The 16639-nt window shown below is 36.4% G+C and overlaps 4 protein-coding genes across 5 annotated transcripts; 3 read left to right on the forward strand and 1 right to left on the reverse strand.

The window, feature by feature from the left end:
• Positions 1–262: 262 nt before the first annotated feature.
• On the reverse strand, positions 263–8586 carry LOC110731938 (protein PIN-LIKES 6-like). 2 transcript variants are annotated; one of them, XM_021911857.1, is made up of 10 exons: positions 8381–8584; positions 7939–8175; positions 7781–7860; positions 7449–7695; positions 6694–6885; positions 4682–4756; positions 1530–1630; positions 1110–1162; positions 818–1006; positions 263–677 (listed from the first exon to the last, which is right to left on the reverse strand). In XM_021911857.1, exons 2-10 carry the CDS (start codon positions 8125–8127, stop codon positions 556–558), a joined length of 1248 nt encoding a protein of 415 aa, XP_021767549.1. In that variant the 5' UTR covers positions 8128–8175; positions 8381–8584; the 3' UTR covers positions 263–555. The 2 variants fall into 2 exon arrangements, with proteins under 2 accessions (XP_021767549.1, XP_021767547.1); XM_021911855.1 differs by having other exon boundaries at positions 7939–8586.
• Positions 8587–10413: 1827 nt separating this feature from the next.
• On the forward strand, positions 10414–11559 carry LOC110732948. Its single transcript, XM_021912935.1, has 2 exons — positions 10414–10894; positions 10964–11559. Exons 1-2 carry the CDS (start codon positions 10414–10416, stop codon positions 11557–11559), a joined length of 1077 nt encoding a protein of 358 aa, XP_021768627.1.
• A 531-nt stretch (positions 11560–12090) lies between these two features.
• On the forward strand, positions 12091–13437 carry LOC110732954 (putative nuclease HARBI1). Its single transcript, XM_021912946.1, has one exon. The coding sequence runs from the start codon at positions 12091–12093 to the stop codon at positions 13435–13437; it is 1347 nt and encodes a 448-aa protein (XP_021768638.1).
• A 978-nt stretch (positions 13438–14415) lies between these two features.
• Positions 14416–15872, forward strand: LOC110731947. The gene has a single exon (XM_021911868.1). The coding sequence runs from the start codon at positions 15120–15122 to the stop codon at positions 15699–15701; it is 582 nt and encodes a 193-aa protein (XP_021767560.1). The 5' UTR covers positions 14416–15119; the 3' UTR covers positions 15702–15872.
• The last annotated feature ends 767 nt before the right edge of the window (positions 15873–16639 follow it).

Raw genomic sequence — 16639 nt, forward strand, 5'->3', positions numbered from 1 at the left:
AAGAAGAGAAGACTTAACAGCCATTTCTTTGTTAAAGTGGGGATACATGAGACATACAGAAAATTGTGGCTTGAGAATTTGTATTACTAGTACTAGTATACGGAGTATAAATCAATTATTAAAATATCTTTATATCAATAAAACATTAACTTTGATTATAAAAGTGAGTATAATTAGCAACTAAGGATCAGAAGAGTAAAGCATTGATAAATTGATTTTTGTTCAATATAAAAATAAAATATAATAAGCTAGTACCCCCATATACTGTATGAACTTTACTCAATTAATCAAAATTCTTATAACCACAAATAATTGAGCTAAAGTGTACATAGGCATGACCAGCATCATATGTACAAAGCTGCTTCTCCAAAACCATTAGCAGCCAGCATCATCTGAACAATGAACAAGGTCTTCTCTTTTTGCTGTTTCCAGCGATCCCGGATGGATCCAACTAGACTTGTAAATTTAGTTGTACAAGGCATATATTATCACAACTCTCCAATTAAGTTGATGTCAAAAATAATAGCATTCGGCAAAAAAAGACATCTTGAATTCTCAGAAGAGTAAGTGAATGTATAGCACAATCCACCCAGCCATTGAAAAAATTGCAAATATATGAACCCAGAACAGTATTGCAGCCGATTCCCTCCCACATCCTCTCAAGTTCGCCACAGCACCTACAAAACATTGAGAATATAGGCATGACCACTAACAAATCAATAAACTAACAAGTGTGGCAGTAAGATTTTCTGTCACTACTGATAAATGATAAACAACTGCTGTAATGTACTGTGCTAAAAATTGTTAAAAAAAGTACCTGAAAGTACAGAAGTAGGCATTGTGTGCTGAAGGAGAAGCACGAATTTGAACATCTTGTCACCAGCAGGAAGGAAGCCCAACTTATCAGCCAGAGTCACTATGCCAAGCCCTGCTGGGGGGACCAACACCAACCGCCCAAAAATAATTGCAGCAGTTGTCCTAAAACCAAGTTTTGAACTTCCAGGTCCTGCATGTAACAACACATCAACTCAGGTCTGATCAACCCGTCCTTAGAACAACCAGTAAGAAAATGATCAGCAAAATGCAAAACTTGCAAAAAGTTAGCTTACCGTCCACAAGGTTGCCTCCCAATGCCAACAAAATGCATGGAATCATAGCGTCCCTATAACCAAAAAAATAAAAAAAATCAAATGTAAGATTTTTTGTGTAACAACTAACAAGCCCCTATTATTTTATAAAGAGCATCAACTTTTCTTGAGTGATTGTTAGGAGCTGCAATACATATTCATTTTGACACCTTTATTATAGGCTAAATTCCAGTCACTGAGATATTCAGAGGTTTTATTTTTAGTTTCATTGCTTACTATTCCATGATACATATTAAGAAGAAGGGGAAAGGGGGGGGGGGGGGCGGGATCAAATGTGGAACTAATTATAGAACAATCTCCAATCAATAAAAATATGAAGCTGATATTATCATACCAATAAATTTTCCTTGAAAATAATATAAAAGAGATTAGCAAGCTTACCCAAGAATCATGCAGCTGTCAGTGAAAAAATATAGAGGAGCATCACTTGTAAAGATTAAACTTTTCAAGAAAGGCACACATCCAAATGCAATTGCTAAAACCTGCAGCATAAAAATAATATTTAAAAAACCTCAACAAGAAATATGACCAAACAACTCTTGAGGGAAAATAAAAAATACTCCCTCCGTCCTTTTATTATGAGCCTATTTGGGTTTTTCCACGGGAATTAAGAAAGTTGTTGATTTCTTACAACTAATAATCCCTCCGTCACACAATACAAAGCCTATTTGGTTTTTTTCACGGGAATTAAGGAGGATGGAGATTCCTTAAACTCAACGATTGAGAGTACATATGTGCATGTGGGGTTAAAGAGAGATAGAGAGAAAGAAAAAATAGCTGGGAATTGTTGAAGAGATGTAGAGAGAAAGTGTTGGGAATTGATGTCAAAAGACATCATTAGTACAAAAAGAAAAAGAAAAAAGAATGACAACTCATTAAAAAGAGGGTAATATTCTCAAAAAGTACTACCTCTAAATAGAAATAGGCTTTGTATTTTGGTTTACCCAAAAAGGAATGCAGGCTTTGTATTGTGTGACGGAGGGAGTAATTGTGAGTACAAATATGCATGTGGGGTTAGAGAGAGATAGAGAGAAAGAAAAAGTGGTTGAAAATTATTGATGGGAGGGAGAGAGAAAGTATTGGGAATTGATGTCAAAAGTACGAAAAAGAAAAAGTAAAAAGATGACAAATCATCAAAAAGAAAATAATATTGTAAAAAAAAAAAAAACAACCTTTAAATAGAAATAGACTCTTAATTTTGATTACCCAAAATGAAACACAGGCTTATAATAAAAGGACAGAGGGAGTAAAAAAATTACAATCCAAAATAAACAAACTAAGAACACCCAATTTTTGGGATTAAGGAGTAACATACCCAAGTTTTTGATTGTTTGTTTGCTTGTGTAGATGTGTGTGGGCATGTGTGTCTATGGTTGAGCAGAAATACTAACATTTTTATGTATACGACAATCTTGCCAAGTTTTGGTGTGGATGCAATAAAGAGACTCAAGATAACTAATTTAGTCTGATCTTTTAGATATTGGGAGTAGTTTATAAGCAGGTCGACATTACATTTGGTATATTACACAGGTTCATTGACATTATTATTAATTATATGGGATAGTATTATTTTTATTATTATTGGCATTATCTTTAGTTTTTATTAGGGTTTGTGTTAGTCGAATAACCCTATATAAAGGAAGTTATCGGAATAAAATACACGGCGCACGATCTATTAAGATTTAGCAATATATCATTTCAATTCGTCCCCCTAAAACCAACTATAATTAGCTAGAAAAGGGTAGCATTGTGCCATATGTGTGAAAGAAATTATTATGTATGAGGGCCAAGGCACAAGGACCTTAGGCGCTACTAATGTTGCTGCTATCATGGCCAAGACTGAGGCATACACGAACACAGGGAATGAGTATGAGGACAAGGCATAAAACACCTACTTATAACAATAGAAGGTTGCATCTTGGCTTGCCTTATGGCCAGGCATGGCCAAGACTAGACAAGGCAAGTCATGGTAAGGCCCTGGCCCCTTAAGGCCTTAACGATTTGCTCGATGACCTATAAAGAAGGTCATCCTTCTTTTAGCATGAAGAGATTGTTAATCTTCTAGAGTATTTTAACTACCTTCAATAGAAAGAGGAATCGTAACTCACAAAGTTACTTTGCCTTTAAAATCGTTCCTGGATATTATAGAAGGGTCCTCATATTTGTGCTAATAGAAGCGTGGATCCAATACCAAGACGTTGGAGATAGAAGGCAAAATTAGAAACAAAAGGAACCGCGCGGTAAATGAGACCCAAAAGAGCCCCTCTTTAAGGCATGGCATGCATCTTAAGACATGATTACGAAGAAGGCAAAGTCATGGGCCAAGGCATGAATTAAAAGGTTCCAGGCATTAAGTAGGCCTCTTGAGGTCCTTTGGGAATTCCAAGAAACACCTCGATGCTTACCCTTGCTAGATCTGAAAATGTTCTCCGGATACCAAATTTAAAGGCTAAATAAATGAAATTGAACAAGATTTCACGACCCGGTGTCAATAATTCAATTGATGGTAGAGAATGCATCTTGGGGTCATAAAATTTGTTTGGAACCATATATGGTCATTAGTCGGTCATATAAAGGCAAGTAGTCTAAGTAGGGAACCTAGGAAAAACCACGATGCCTAACCTAGTAGGTTTGAAAATGTTCTCTACAGGCTAAATCTAAAGGCTATAATACACGAAATTGAACCATTTTTGAAAATTTTGAGACCCCATATAGAAAACTCAAGTGGTGGTGGAGGATGCATCCAGAGGTCATAAAATGTTGTTTGGAACCCTTTACAACCACTATTCAATCACATAAAGGCCCTTTGTGATATTGAGTTGATGAAGTGAGGCGTATAGGTAAACCAGCTAAATTGATATGCTAAGAGCCAATGTGCATGGATTGTCTATGGCACTTTCCATTATAGCTATGCTATTTCTTTATTTCTTATGTTTCAGTAGTTATTGATAAGCTGGCGTTGTCTATGGAAGTGGCTGCTATTCCAGCAGACAATAATTGGGGTTTATCAATTGTATAAGGTACTAAAAGCACAAATCTTCTCTTTGCATGAGGATGAACTTGGCATTTTACTTGTTGATCAGGTTGTCATGGATTATTTATTGGCTGCACTTATAGATAGGGAAGTTCAATTGAAAAAATTCACGTCATTTATCATTCTGTTATAAAATTTTGTTAACCACTTGGACTCATGTAGTCCCACTGTCCCAAAAAGTCAGCAATTTCCAGCTACCCTCCTGAAATGACTCTATGAGGGACCTCAGACTTAATTTCATGATCGACAAACAGTAAATAAGTTCTAGTGACAAAAATATCAGAATATAACATCAAATTGAATTTTGCTGACATATTAGTATTATTCCACGAGGTAGTCATTTCCATTGATTACTAAGCATGAATTACACTTTTACATTTGACACGCACGTGTAAGTGAAAGGGTGGGAGAGGGGGAGGGGGGACACGTTGATGCACAACAATGACCAACATTTGCAAGTTAAATACTTAATGTAGGCAGATGGGTATCATATACTTACAGAAGCAATAATAGGAGGCTGTATGAGCTGTTTGAGCTTTAATTTATCATATATGAACAACAGGAACTCCTTGACCTGCATCAAACGGATTGAAGCTTAGTACAAATAGAGAGAGTACCGTGACTGTAGACTTTGTTTGCAGATGCATCTCCTAAATTCAGATGGATGAACACTAAATTGCACTCCTAAATTAAATGAGCATTACTTTTTTTGAATAAAAGAAAACAAGCAGTCATCTCCCAGTATCTGGGAGACAATACTGAGTCAACTTTAAATATAGGTGATAAGTAAATCTTCATCATTTGTATTACTTATAATTTTTAGCAATCTGAGTAAAAATCGGGTGTCATAATTCCCAACCCCCCCCCCCCCTCCCTAAGTCCTCCACAGTCACTGCCACCAATTTTTTTTTTTTTCAGTTACAATTCTTGCATTTGGACTTATGATAGTTGTCCACAAGCACTTGTCCTTCCTTTGTGATTCAACAGATTGTATAGATAACTAACCCGTACTCTCAGTTACTGATTCAAAACGAATGCTGAGACAGTCATCCCATCAGTCAAGTAGATCAGGATAACTGTGTTAGGGAAGAAGAAAAAATGCATGTGAAAGAAAAAATGTAAATTTTGTATACAATTGGATATCAGATATTATCATAGAGACACGAGACTAGATACTCACTAGCATGCGAGAGAATTGTAGTCCTCCCGTGCATAATTTTTGACACATGCATAATCAGAATGGTGCGCATTACTATCTCTGCAAAGCGATAGAAAAGGATGAAAATGAAATTACAGGATGACAAATTAAGAGATGGAAGATGGATGGAGATGGAGATGGTTTCAAAAGGAGGATGAGGTGGGGCCCATGGGGACATTGTTACCTTTAAATGAAAGTAACATATCCCCACCGCTAGGGATGGACATACCCTAATTCTACCATACCCTTCAAACTGAGTTCGAGCTCATCTATGTGGTTTAAGTTCTTGGTTCAATAAAACTGAAGGCTCCGCTTAACTCCGCTCACATCCACCCCTATTCACCATTCCTTAGAGATTTACCCCCTAAATGAGGATATAAAAATTCCTCATCTCTTCCTCCTCCTTCAATCACCACTAATTCATCCCATCTACCACAAGTTCACGGCTCAATTAACCCCTAAAAAATTTCCCCATTCCGAACATGCCCTATCCAAAAAAAAAAAACTTCACTTCCACCATGGGCACCATCAAAGGTGAACACTCAAGCAGTATTCAGAGACTATAAATTGAAGTCTGCATTTCTAAATATACAAACTTGATAGGAAGATTAGTTATGTATTCTTAGCACAGGTTTACTAAAGAGAACCTAAAGAGACCCAAAGACTTGAGTTATCACTTATTAGCAGCCAAAAAGGTTTAGTGGATTCAACAATCCAATCCCAATTTATCTAGGCACTTCTGAAAAGGGTTTAGCTACCCTTTTCAAAGTAGCTTGCTGACTTATAAAGTTAAGATTATAAACCCCTCAATTATTTGAGAAGATTTTACCTAAAATAAAGCTGGAATTCAGAAAAAAAACAAGCACAAGTTCTATACATATTAGCAAGTCAAGATTATGAGCTAAGGGCAAACAGAATTTCAGCATGATTAAAAGTTCTTCACAAATTCAAGTTCTTAATGATTATAGCCTGATTGTCAACACCAAATTCACAGTTTAATTGCCATAAATAGTGCAAACATTAAAAAGATTTGATATCCGTATTGGTAAATGATTAAAGCAATAGACAATAAGTGGAGAGTGGTAGTCGTTGAGACTTAAGTCAACAAACTATTTAACATAAATCAATGAAAGACAGAGGAAAGGAGGAAATATATTGAACAAACATATGATTAAGAGAATGGAATCAGTCGTATAAATGTAGGTGAAGCAGGTACATTAACTTCTCTCAGTAAACAAACAATCACTGTGTTAAAGTGCTAAACACAAAGAGTTACAACTATGAAAATATAGGAAAAGTAGAAAGACTCTTGCCTTTCCTTTCTGTGACACATGTGATGTCAATGGCCCTGGACCTTGAGGAAGCAAAGGAACTTGTTCTGGTGTTTCACTTCCACTGTGCTGTTGACTTTTGATTGGAAGATGTCCATCTTCAACATCAAAGGTACCTTCAGGAGGGGGTGCCAGCATTTGGAATACATATGTATACAGGACAATTGCACCAACCTGGAAAACAAGGAAAACGGCTAGAATTAAGAATTTGAAAAGGCGCTGAAAAGAAATAAGGTAACACTTAGGATCACTATCACTTCAGTGAAGAAATACAAGTAAAGCTGAAGGGAAATATGGGATCACTATCACTTCTATAATTCTGGACTGGTATCATATAAGCAATAGCTAACATAGTTGTATTTTAAAAACAATCCAATATAATCAGTTCAGCCTTTGAAAAGTTCTTTCGTATTGTCTATGGAACGCATTAAGTTATCAGATAAACTACAAGGTGTAATGCTTTACAAAAAAAAAAAATACATATGCAATAACAAATGGAAATTATCATAAACATCAGTATATTCCTTCACAGAGATCTATCTGACAAACAAGTATAAAAAATTTTTGAACAATTGAATTCCTGGAAAATTTAATTATTAAACTACAGGCTAAATGCAGCTATTCAGGAAGTAAGTCCAGCATGTGTGCACAACAAATCTTGTACAAGAGCATTGATTGAGCACAAATTTAAAAATAAATAAATAAAAAAAAAAAAAAAAAAAAAAAAAAACACATACCCACTGGCCAAATGAAATATAGGCAGTTCCATCTTGACTGCACTTGTCTGAATCGCCAAAAGGATTAGATTTATCTCTACACAAAGCAGCAATCAAGACAAGGGGTACATTGCCAATATTTCCAATTCCAATATGCACAACCGTGAACTTAAAGAAGGGGTATGGAGGGCGGATAATGGTGGCGACGAGTAGGCCGATGAGTGAGCCGGAAATAGTAGCGAGGATAACATTGAAAGGGATGAACCACCTGCATAAGGAGGGCGTAAGTAGATTAGATTAAATAATAGTACAAATTGACAAAAGTTGAAGAATTGAACAATTATGTATCTGACCATTCAAGCACTTTCTGGAGAGTAATAGCTTGGCCTAATTGGGAGAATATCAAACAGGGGAGCAACAGAGTAAAAACGAGCTGCAATCAGAAACAGAAAATCAGTAATACGATGAAAATTAAACCCAGAATGAAATAGTAAGTGAGAATAATACCGACCCCGTTGAGCAATTTGCGGCCATTAGAAGGAAGGATATTGACATGCTTAGAGGCCATTAGAAATCCCAGGAAACACATGGTAAACACCTTTACTATGGGAAGGACGGCAATTTTGATGGTGGACAACATAGATTGCCCTCCTCCTTCCGTCCCCATCAAAACTTGTGTCAACAACACTCTCATCTTCATTCTTTGATTTGATATCAAATCCCAATCTGGAGAATTCAATCTCGGAATCTACACAAATTCTCAAACATTCAAATCAACTGGGGTTTGTTTGGGTTTTATGGAAATAAATCTGCTATATCTTAATTCAAAATACACAGAAATAGTAAAGTGTCGAAAGAAATATGTATTCCGTGACTAAAAAAACCAAGTCAGACACTTTCCTCCGGAATAATGGAGAAAAAAGGAGGAGTGCAAGACTCAGCAATTAATGTACCTGCCTGCGGTTTCGTTTGCCTTCTAAAACACTCGAAATATAGGAATCTAATTTTTCTTTTAATTTCTTTCTCTTGTCTTCTCAATTATGATTTTAATGATTGATGAATTATTAAGTGAATCGGACTACGTCTGACAGACATCCCAATTACAACTAAGCCCAATGTGCTTAGGAGTTAGGACTGCTTACATCCACATCTCCTTCTCTTCTTCCGTCCTTTTATTCCAAAGGGACTAATCATTCAACTAATCCCATGTCACTACGGCTTCGACTTCCCGTCTTTCCCGCGATTCTTCTATTTTTCTCTCCTGCTACCAACCATCATTACAGGGTTGGGCCGCAGCCAGCCACCATACACATACAGATCCATATGTCGTGTTTGCGTGTCTAATATTTAAATAGCTTAATCTTACAATGGGCCAAAATAAACTTGACATGTAGGCCCTATTAGGCTTAAGTCAATCTTTCATAAACAAACCTCGTACATAACTCATCTCATATTTTATGTTGTGTTGTATTACTCTCTCCGTCCCTTAATTACAAGCCTATTTCTCAAAAAAATGGGAATTAAGAGCACTCACAACCATGAGCAAAATATTTACTCATGGGCATATTTTGTGAGCAAAAAATATGCTCATCACCCACAATAGTGAGCAAATACAAAAAATCAAGAAAAAGCCCATGGGCATAAATGAAAATGCCCAAAGTATGGGCATTTTAATAGATGAACAGTGCTGGAAGTGGGGCCCACACGTTGCAAATCAGCTTAAAAAAATTTGGCTGCCAACCCATCAAAACGACGCGTTTTGGGCTTGTGCTGGCCAAAACGCGTCGTTTTGACGCTAAAAAAAAAATAAATAAATAAAAAAGGCTACTGTTCGCGTCAGTAAGCCAGCGAATAGGCGCGCGACACGTGGCGTCCTGCAGGAGCTTGGCCAATGGAAAAATTAGCCGTTTTACAACGGTAATATTGTTTGTAATGCATTTTCTGAAAAATATTTTTGGTAAAAAAAAAAAAAAAAAATTACCAACGGTCATAAAATTAAATTCTCTATAAATAGACATGCATTTTGATATATTTTGATATATTTTCGAAATCACTTAAAATCCTCCACTTTTTTATTTTCTTAAGCATTTTAAATTTGTTGAAGAGCATTTTTGTTGCAACACACCCATATTGAGGTAATTTTTTTTTTTTTTTATTATTTAAATAAAGTTATGTAATAAAATTAATATATATGTGATTTTTTGAAAAAAAAAATATTATGTAATTGCATTATGTAATTGAAAAAAAAATATATGTTGTTTAATTGCATTATGTAATTGAAGAAAGTTGTTGATATGTTCTCCATACATTACTAAATTTGTAGTAAAAAAAGTGTTGCATTTATTGGTTACTTTTTTTTTTTTTTGTAATATTAAGTTATGTATTAAAATTAGTATATGTGTGTTTTTTTGAAAAAAAAATATTATATGCCATGTTTACTTAATTGAAAAACCCAATTGAAGAAAGTTGTTGATATTTTCTCCATACATTACTAAATTTGTAGTAAAAAAAGTGTTGCATTTATTTGATATATTTGCTTTTTTTTCTAATATATAAATTTAGTTATGTATTAAAATTATTATATGTGTGTTTTTTTGAAAAAAAAAATATTGAAAACCATGTTGTTTAATTGCATTATGTAATTGAAGAAAGTTGTTGATATTTTCTCCATACATTACTAAATTTGTAGTTGCAAAAGTGTTGCATTTATTGGTTACTTTTTTTTTTCTAATATATAAATTTAGTTATGTATTAAAATTAGTATATGTGTGTTTTCTCCATACATTACTAAATTCAAACATTACTAAATTCGTAGTTAATAAAGTCTTCCAATTATTGGTTAATTTTTTTTTTAATATATAAATTTAGTTATGTATTAAAATTAGTATATATGTGATTATGTGAAAAAAAAAAATTATCTTTTGTAAAAAATTAGTAAATTTTAGTACAAATATTTATCTTTTGTTTTGTGATGCAGAATCTTTTAATGGATCCAAACAACCCAAATTTCCGCCAACAATTTTCTGGTTTTAGTGATGATTTGCTAACTAATCCCAAGTTTCAATTGTTCTTGCAAAGAATGGGCAATACGTCTTTGCAACCATCTCCACAGTATCAGACACCCACTCAGTTTCCCCTACGAAACCATGTTATTGAAGAATGTACACCTGAAACTGTACATGATAGCAACACACAATTCAATGAGAGCGAAGAGGACAGCGTACCAGAGACGCCGCAATATCCTCCACCAGTTCCCGAACTGCAATCCAACCAGGTTGTTGCACGACCGACTCGAATTTGGTCAGTTGCGGAAGATGAAACTCTGATTGGGTTGTACTTGGAGATCAGCGAGAATGCTATTAAAGGCACGAGCCAGAAAGCAACTTCCCTTTGGCGCGATGTACACGCAGCATATCAAAGTGCCCATGCGGAGAAGCCGAATATAATTCCGCCAAGACCTATGAAGAGTCTGACGTCGCACTGAAGAAGGTTGGCAGCAGACACACTACAGTGGATATCTTGCTATGATGAAGCAGGTAGACTTCCGGAGGGAGGGAGTGGTTACAACGAAGCTGACCGAATAAAAAGTGCGTCGAAGCTTTTTCATCTCGCCCAAGGTCGTAATTTCGCTTTTCTTCACGCGGTTGAAATGCTTAATAAAGATCCAAATTGGAGGCCGAAGCTGAGGTGGTCCTTGTCAAAGGAGGAAAGAAAAGCTGTTCGTGATGTTGAGGAGCAAGGTAGTGCTGGAAGTGGGAAGAGGTCCAGAGACGATGGAGGGGATGAAACCCCTATTGATGGTTTTTCATCTGGAGGAATACAAAGACCCGAAGGTGTGAAGAAAGCAAAGGCCAAGCGTAAAGGGAAAGAAGTAGCTTCAGAAAGTGGTTCGTCTGAGCTTAGCGAACGAATGAAGGAATTTGCTACAATTCGCGAGAGGGAGGCCATTCTGAAGGAAGAGAGGATCAAAATTGAAAAGGACAAGGAACAGAGGAAACGGGAGGAACTTGACTTTCATAAAATGAAAACCTGGTTTGATATTCTGCAAGCTCTGAAGAATTCGCCTACGCCACTCACTCCTGAAGAAGAGTCGTACAAGAATTTTTTGTTGGGTAAATTACAGGGCTTGTAAGCATGTTTGGTTGTAGTAGGTGTAGGCTTGTATTAATTAAGTTTTTAATTATGCGCAATGTAGTCTTTTACGTTTAACTTGTATTAGTGGTGTGTTTTATTTCAATGTGATATGTAAGCTTGTATTCTGATTTTCCAATATTGAATGACAAGTTGTTTAACAAGTTGGTTTCAGTTGTCATTGTTACCGACATAGTTGCATTCAATTGTTGTCATTGAGTAGTCACTTTTTTTTTTCTGATTTCACTTTAACTTTGGCTCATTCATACCGACATAGTTGCATTCAATTGTTGTCATTGAGTAGTCACTTTTTTGTCATTGTGTAGTCACATTTTTCTGAATTAACTTTGTCAGTATGCTTTAACGTTGGGTCATTGATACCGACATAATTGCGTGGTTGAAAATTTGATTGTTTTAGTCGGTGTGGTCATTCAGATTTATAACCACTTATTCATTTGATATAGTTGCTATATATAGTAGGCATGGCACATATCCACAACCACACCAATTCAGAAAATTACAATATTAATACATGATGTATTCCAGACCATCATCAAGTTCAAGTTCAAGTTCATCTTCTTCCAATAATGAAGAATGTGATCAACTTGTTGATGAACTCTTCACATACCAACCCCCATCTTTCCTCATGCCCCAAACACAATCCCAACGTACTTCAAAAACACGTAGAGGGGGTACGAACAGAAGAGATAGGGAAATGGGACATGCCAGGCTGTTTAATGATTATTTTTCCGATAATCCTGTGTACAACACCACCCAATTTAGAAGAAGATTTCGTATGCAACGACCTTTGTTTTTACGCATAATGAACAAGGTCGTTGAAGGTGATGTTTACTTCCAGCAGCGTAGGGATGCAACTGGAAGGTTAGGCTTATCACCTCTGCAAAAATGTACAGCCGCGATAAGAATGTTAGCCTACGGCATGGCTGCAGATGCCGTTGATGAATACGTTCGAATTAGTCAGTCAACCGCTCGAGTTGCCCTACAACGTTTTTGTGCCGGGGTCATTGATCAGTTCGGAACCGAGTACATGCGAAACCCTACAACTGATGAACTGGCCCGGATACTGCATCAAAATGAACTGCGTGGTTTTCCAGGCATGATAGGCAGCATTGATTGCATGCATTGGGAGTGGAAGAACTGTCCAACGGCTTGGAAAGCGCAGTACGCCGGTAGGAACAAGAAAGCAACGCTAATACTGGAAGCCGTTGCGGATCAGGATTTATGGATATGGCATTCCTTCTTTGGTATTCCCGGATCTTGTAATGATCTTAATGTGTTGTACCGTTCACCAGTGTTCGATGAGGTTCTGCATGGTCGAGCTCCTCTGGTAAATTTTACAGTTAACGGCCATGAATACAACATGGCTTATTACTTAGCCGACGGCATTTATCCGAAGTGGGCAACTTTTGTTCAGGGTATCACATTCCCTCAACTGGCTAAAGATAAAATGTTCGCTGACCACCAGGCTGCCGCTCGAAAGGACGTTGAAAGAGCTTTCGGTGTTTTACAAGCTCGATTTGCAATAATACGCAAACCGTCGCTGGCGTACGACGAGGACATACTGCGGGACATAATGAAAGCATGTATCATTATGCACAACATGATTGTTGAAGATGAGCGCCACAACTACACTCGAGCCGAAGTTCTGAGAGCCTTCTACGAAGAAGAGCAACAAGAATCAACACCAGCATCAACATCTACAACGCCACCGTTTGAATTCAACGTAGGCCGACCTACCAACTTTGACTTCAACGCATTTCTACAACGAAAAGCTACCCTCCGTGACAGAGAAATTCATCTATCTCTGAAACGTGATTTAGTCGAACATATTTGGCAACGATACGGGCCACGTGATTAGGGAGAAATTAGACGACTTAAATAAAGCCAAGTACTATGGCATAGCTACTTTTCCGTACGCAGTCGAGTTATTTTTTAGTTGTTGTGTTTATTTTATTTCCTAAGTTTAATTACGCATGACGTTGCAAATGTAATTGGTTTCTAGTATTGTACCGCTTTTATAATAAATAAAAACATTTAACAAATTTTGAGCTTTTTTTTACAATTTTTTTATATACCGTACGTAATTTTACGACAAATTTTAACGATAAAAAAGACAAAAATAAAAAAATAAGTTACACAAATTTAAACTAGTTTTTATTTATTTGGAGTAACATTGTTAAATTTGGAGTAACATTGTTAAAATATAAATGAAATAAATAAATAAAGAAGTGTTGTGTAGGAGAGAGAAAGTAATGGTGGGGTATTGAAAAAGTAAGAGAGAGAGAGTGGTGGGTGGGCATTTTTTTTTGCTCACCATTGGGAGAGAAAATGTGAAAAAGATTTGCCCATGAGCAAAATTGATTTGTTGAGAGAGAAAGTGGGTAGAGAGAGAGTGGGTGAGCATTTTTTTTGCTCACCATTGAGAGTGGTCTAAGGAGGATGGGAATAGTTGAACTTTTTTTATGTTAATTGCTGCCATTGGCCAACTTATAGGCCTTGTAAGACTTTAATAGGATTTGTTATTTGTTAAGACATGACATTCTAATCATTTGATGTTTAGGTGCAAATAAAATGTTTTTTTTTTTTAAAAAAAAAATATACAGGAAACATGTGAAAAATCAAGCCAAAAACATTAGGTCCAAAATTTCGGATTTGGTTTATTTTTAAAAAAAAAATAGAAAATGGCTTGGATTGGATTGAACCGAGTAGTAAAACGATTTGGATTTTTTTAAGAAAACCCCAAACCGAATTAATACGTTTTGGGCTACAATCCAAATTGTACACCGAACTTTCATCTCTAGGCAGAGATAAGGAAGAATTGTTAGGATTGGCAATGAATCAGACTCGGGTCGGATAGAGCCAAATGGGAATCCGGTCCATTTAATAAACGAACCTTGGACTTGATCCCAATCCGATTGGTCCGAGTTCGAGTCCGATCCGGCTTACTTATTTAGACTCTGAATTCGGTTTGTATAATCGGACATCTGAAACCCTCTTTTTTTTTTTTTTTTTTTTTTTTTTTTTTTTTTTTTTTTTGCTTTAAAATAAAATATTAATCCCACTAAATTTTCTTATAATTATTTAGAATCCAACTATCATACTTATATATGTTTATAATGAAGTTAATTAATTGTGTTTTGTCTATAATCATATGCGGATTGAAGTGTAATACTCCGAACAAACGGAAGGGAGTAAATAAAGATGCATTATGTTGGGGCTTTTCTAGAAGCTATAGCCTAGACTAGTTCAGTTGTATTCCTGATGTATAAAAAATAATTTGTGATATAGGTGGGAGGTTATAAAAGGAAAGGAGAGAATGAAATGCAAAAGTCGGCATTCTGGGCAACAATAGTCAATTAAGTCCTCACAACTTCGTACACAAGTTAGGAAAGTGTTTAGTGCCGTTATAGAAGGAGAGGCGTCTGAGTTGGAAATTGGAAACACAAACAGAAACAGAAAATACCGAAATTCCAGAATATAAATTAATGAAGTAAACAGAAACAGAAAGCAAACAGCAGCAGTAATTAAATTAAAATAAAAATGGATGAGAAGCGGCGGAAGAGGAGACGGTGTTGGTTGGTGGCGTTGGGCGTCGTAATCGGGTTGGTGTTGCTATTTTCAATCTTAGGAGCCACCGTGTTTAAGGCCAAGCGCCCAGTCACCACCGTCAAGTCCGTCTCCCTCCATGACATGGACGTTTCCTTTGACGCCCTCAGAATGAAAGTCCACCTCAACGTTTCCCTTGATGCTTCCATTACTGTCAAGAATCCTAATAAAGTCGGCCTCAAGTTTTCAGATAGCTCCGCCTTTGTAGATTACAGGGGTCAGATGGTTGGACAAGCTCCTATTCCCGCAGGTCAGATCTCGGCTGGGGAGACCCTGCCTATGAACCTTACTCTTACTGTTATGGCGGATCGATTACTGTCTAACTCTCAGCCTGTTATTTCCGACCTGCTTGCCGGAACTCTGCCGCTTACCACGCGTACACGTATCTCCGGCAAGGTCACGCTACTGTTTATAAACATTCATGTTGTCTCTTCTGCCTCATGTAATCTCAATATCTCCGTCTCTACGCGATCAATTTCCGACTCCGATTGCACCTACAACACTCGCTTGTCTTGATTTTTTGGTATCATAGGTTGGGTGGTGGTTGGGATTTTGATATTAGGTTTGTCTATTGTTTTAATTAGTGAGTAATTAATTAATGGATGATTAGTTTTATGAATGGACCACTTTGTTTCCAATTTCAAAACAATAGCTGAACCACGTATATTTATTCATGTATTCACTTCACCATTTTTTTATTTTAATTAAATTTCTTTACTTGATTGTCTGCTTAATTGTCGTATTTCATTATTGATTCTAATTTCGACAAGGTAGGCCAGGATATCTTTCACCAGCATAAACAAGTTTCTATCTTAGATAAGTTGCCTTGCACTACTTCATTATTATGACAGCTTCACTAATAGTTATGATTTGATACTATGAATTTTTTCCAAAGTAAGCTTTATTCACAAACAATTTTGTAAAGTAGATGCGTGGCAAGATTATTTATCAAACTAAGCTTATAGGGTAAAACGCTGTTTCGGACAATGTTTTATACCCTGGTTTTTTTTAAAAAAAATTCAATTTGTAAAACGCTGTCTCGGACAGCGTTTTACATGTTGACTTGTTTTTTTTAAATTTCGTAATTTCTGATATTTAAAATGTTAAAAAATAAATAAATTCAAACGCACTAAAACGCTGACTGAGCCAGCGTTTTTAGTGTTTAATGCAACGCTGTCTCAGTCTGCGGTTTTATCGCTGATACATTTCAGACCCAGCTTCTCTCTCTCTCACTCAAATTTCCTCACTAACTCAATCTCTCTCGCACTCAATCGAAATCCCCCCCCCCCCCACCGGCGTCTCCCTCTGACGAGCGGCCACCGACAGCCTGGACGCCCCCTCTCTTCACTTCCTTATTGAATTTGGTACTTGCCCCCTCTTTCTTAGGTTTTTAAAATCTAGGTTTTTTTATAATTGTTGATACTTTTTGTGAATGTTAGTGTTGATAATGTTGA

Source organism: Chenopodium quinoa, unplaced genomic scaffold, assembly GCF_001683475.1.
Source record: "Chenopodium quinoa cultivar QQ74 unplaced genomic scaffold, ASM168347v1, whole genome shotgun sequence".
NCBI classification, from domain to species: domain Eukaryota; kingdom Viridiplantae; phylum Streptophyta; class Magnoliopsida; order Caryophyllales; family Amaranthaceae; genus Chenopodium; species Chenopodium quinoa.

What these genes read in the sequence shown, in the direction of transcription:
- LOC110731938 (XM_021911855.1), bottom strand. Translation starts at nt 8,127, where the DNA reads ATGAAGATGAGAGTGTTGTTGACACAAGTTTTGATGGGGACGGAAGGA. An exon ending in ATGTGTCACAGAAAGGAAAG is followed by an intron (nt 4,757 to 6,693) that starts GCAAGAGTCTTT and finishes CGTTTGATGCAG; the next exon opens with GTCAAGGAGTTCCTGTTGTT. An exon ending in AGCCTCCTATTATTGCTTCT is followed by an intron (nt 1,631 to 4,681) that starts GTAAGTATATGA and finishes TTTATGCTGCAG; the next exon opens with GTTTTAGCAATTGCATTTGG.
- LOC110732948 (XM_021912935.1), top strand. Translation starts at nt 10,414, where the DNA reads ATGGATCCAAACAACCCAAATTTCCGCCAACAATTTTCTGGTTTTAGT. An exon ending in TCCGCCAAGACCTATGAAGA is followed by an intron (nt 10,895 to 10,963) that starts GTCTGACGTCGC and finishes ATGATGAAGCAG; the next exon opens with GTAGACTTCCGGAGGGAGGG.
- LOC110732954 (XM_021912946.1), top strand. Translation starts at nt 12,091, where the DNA reads ATGATGTATTCCAGACCATCATCAAGTTCAAGTTCAAGTTCATCTTCT.
- LOC110731947 (XM_021911868.1), top strand. Translation starts at nt 15,120, where the DNA reads ATGGATGAGAAGCGGCGGAAGAGGAGACGGTGTTGGTTGGTGGCGTTG.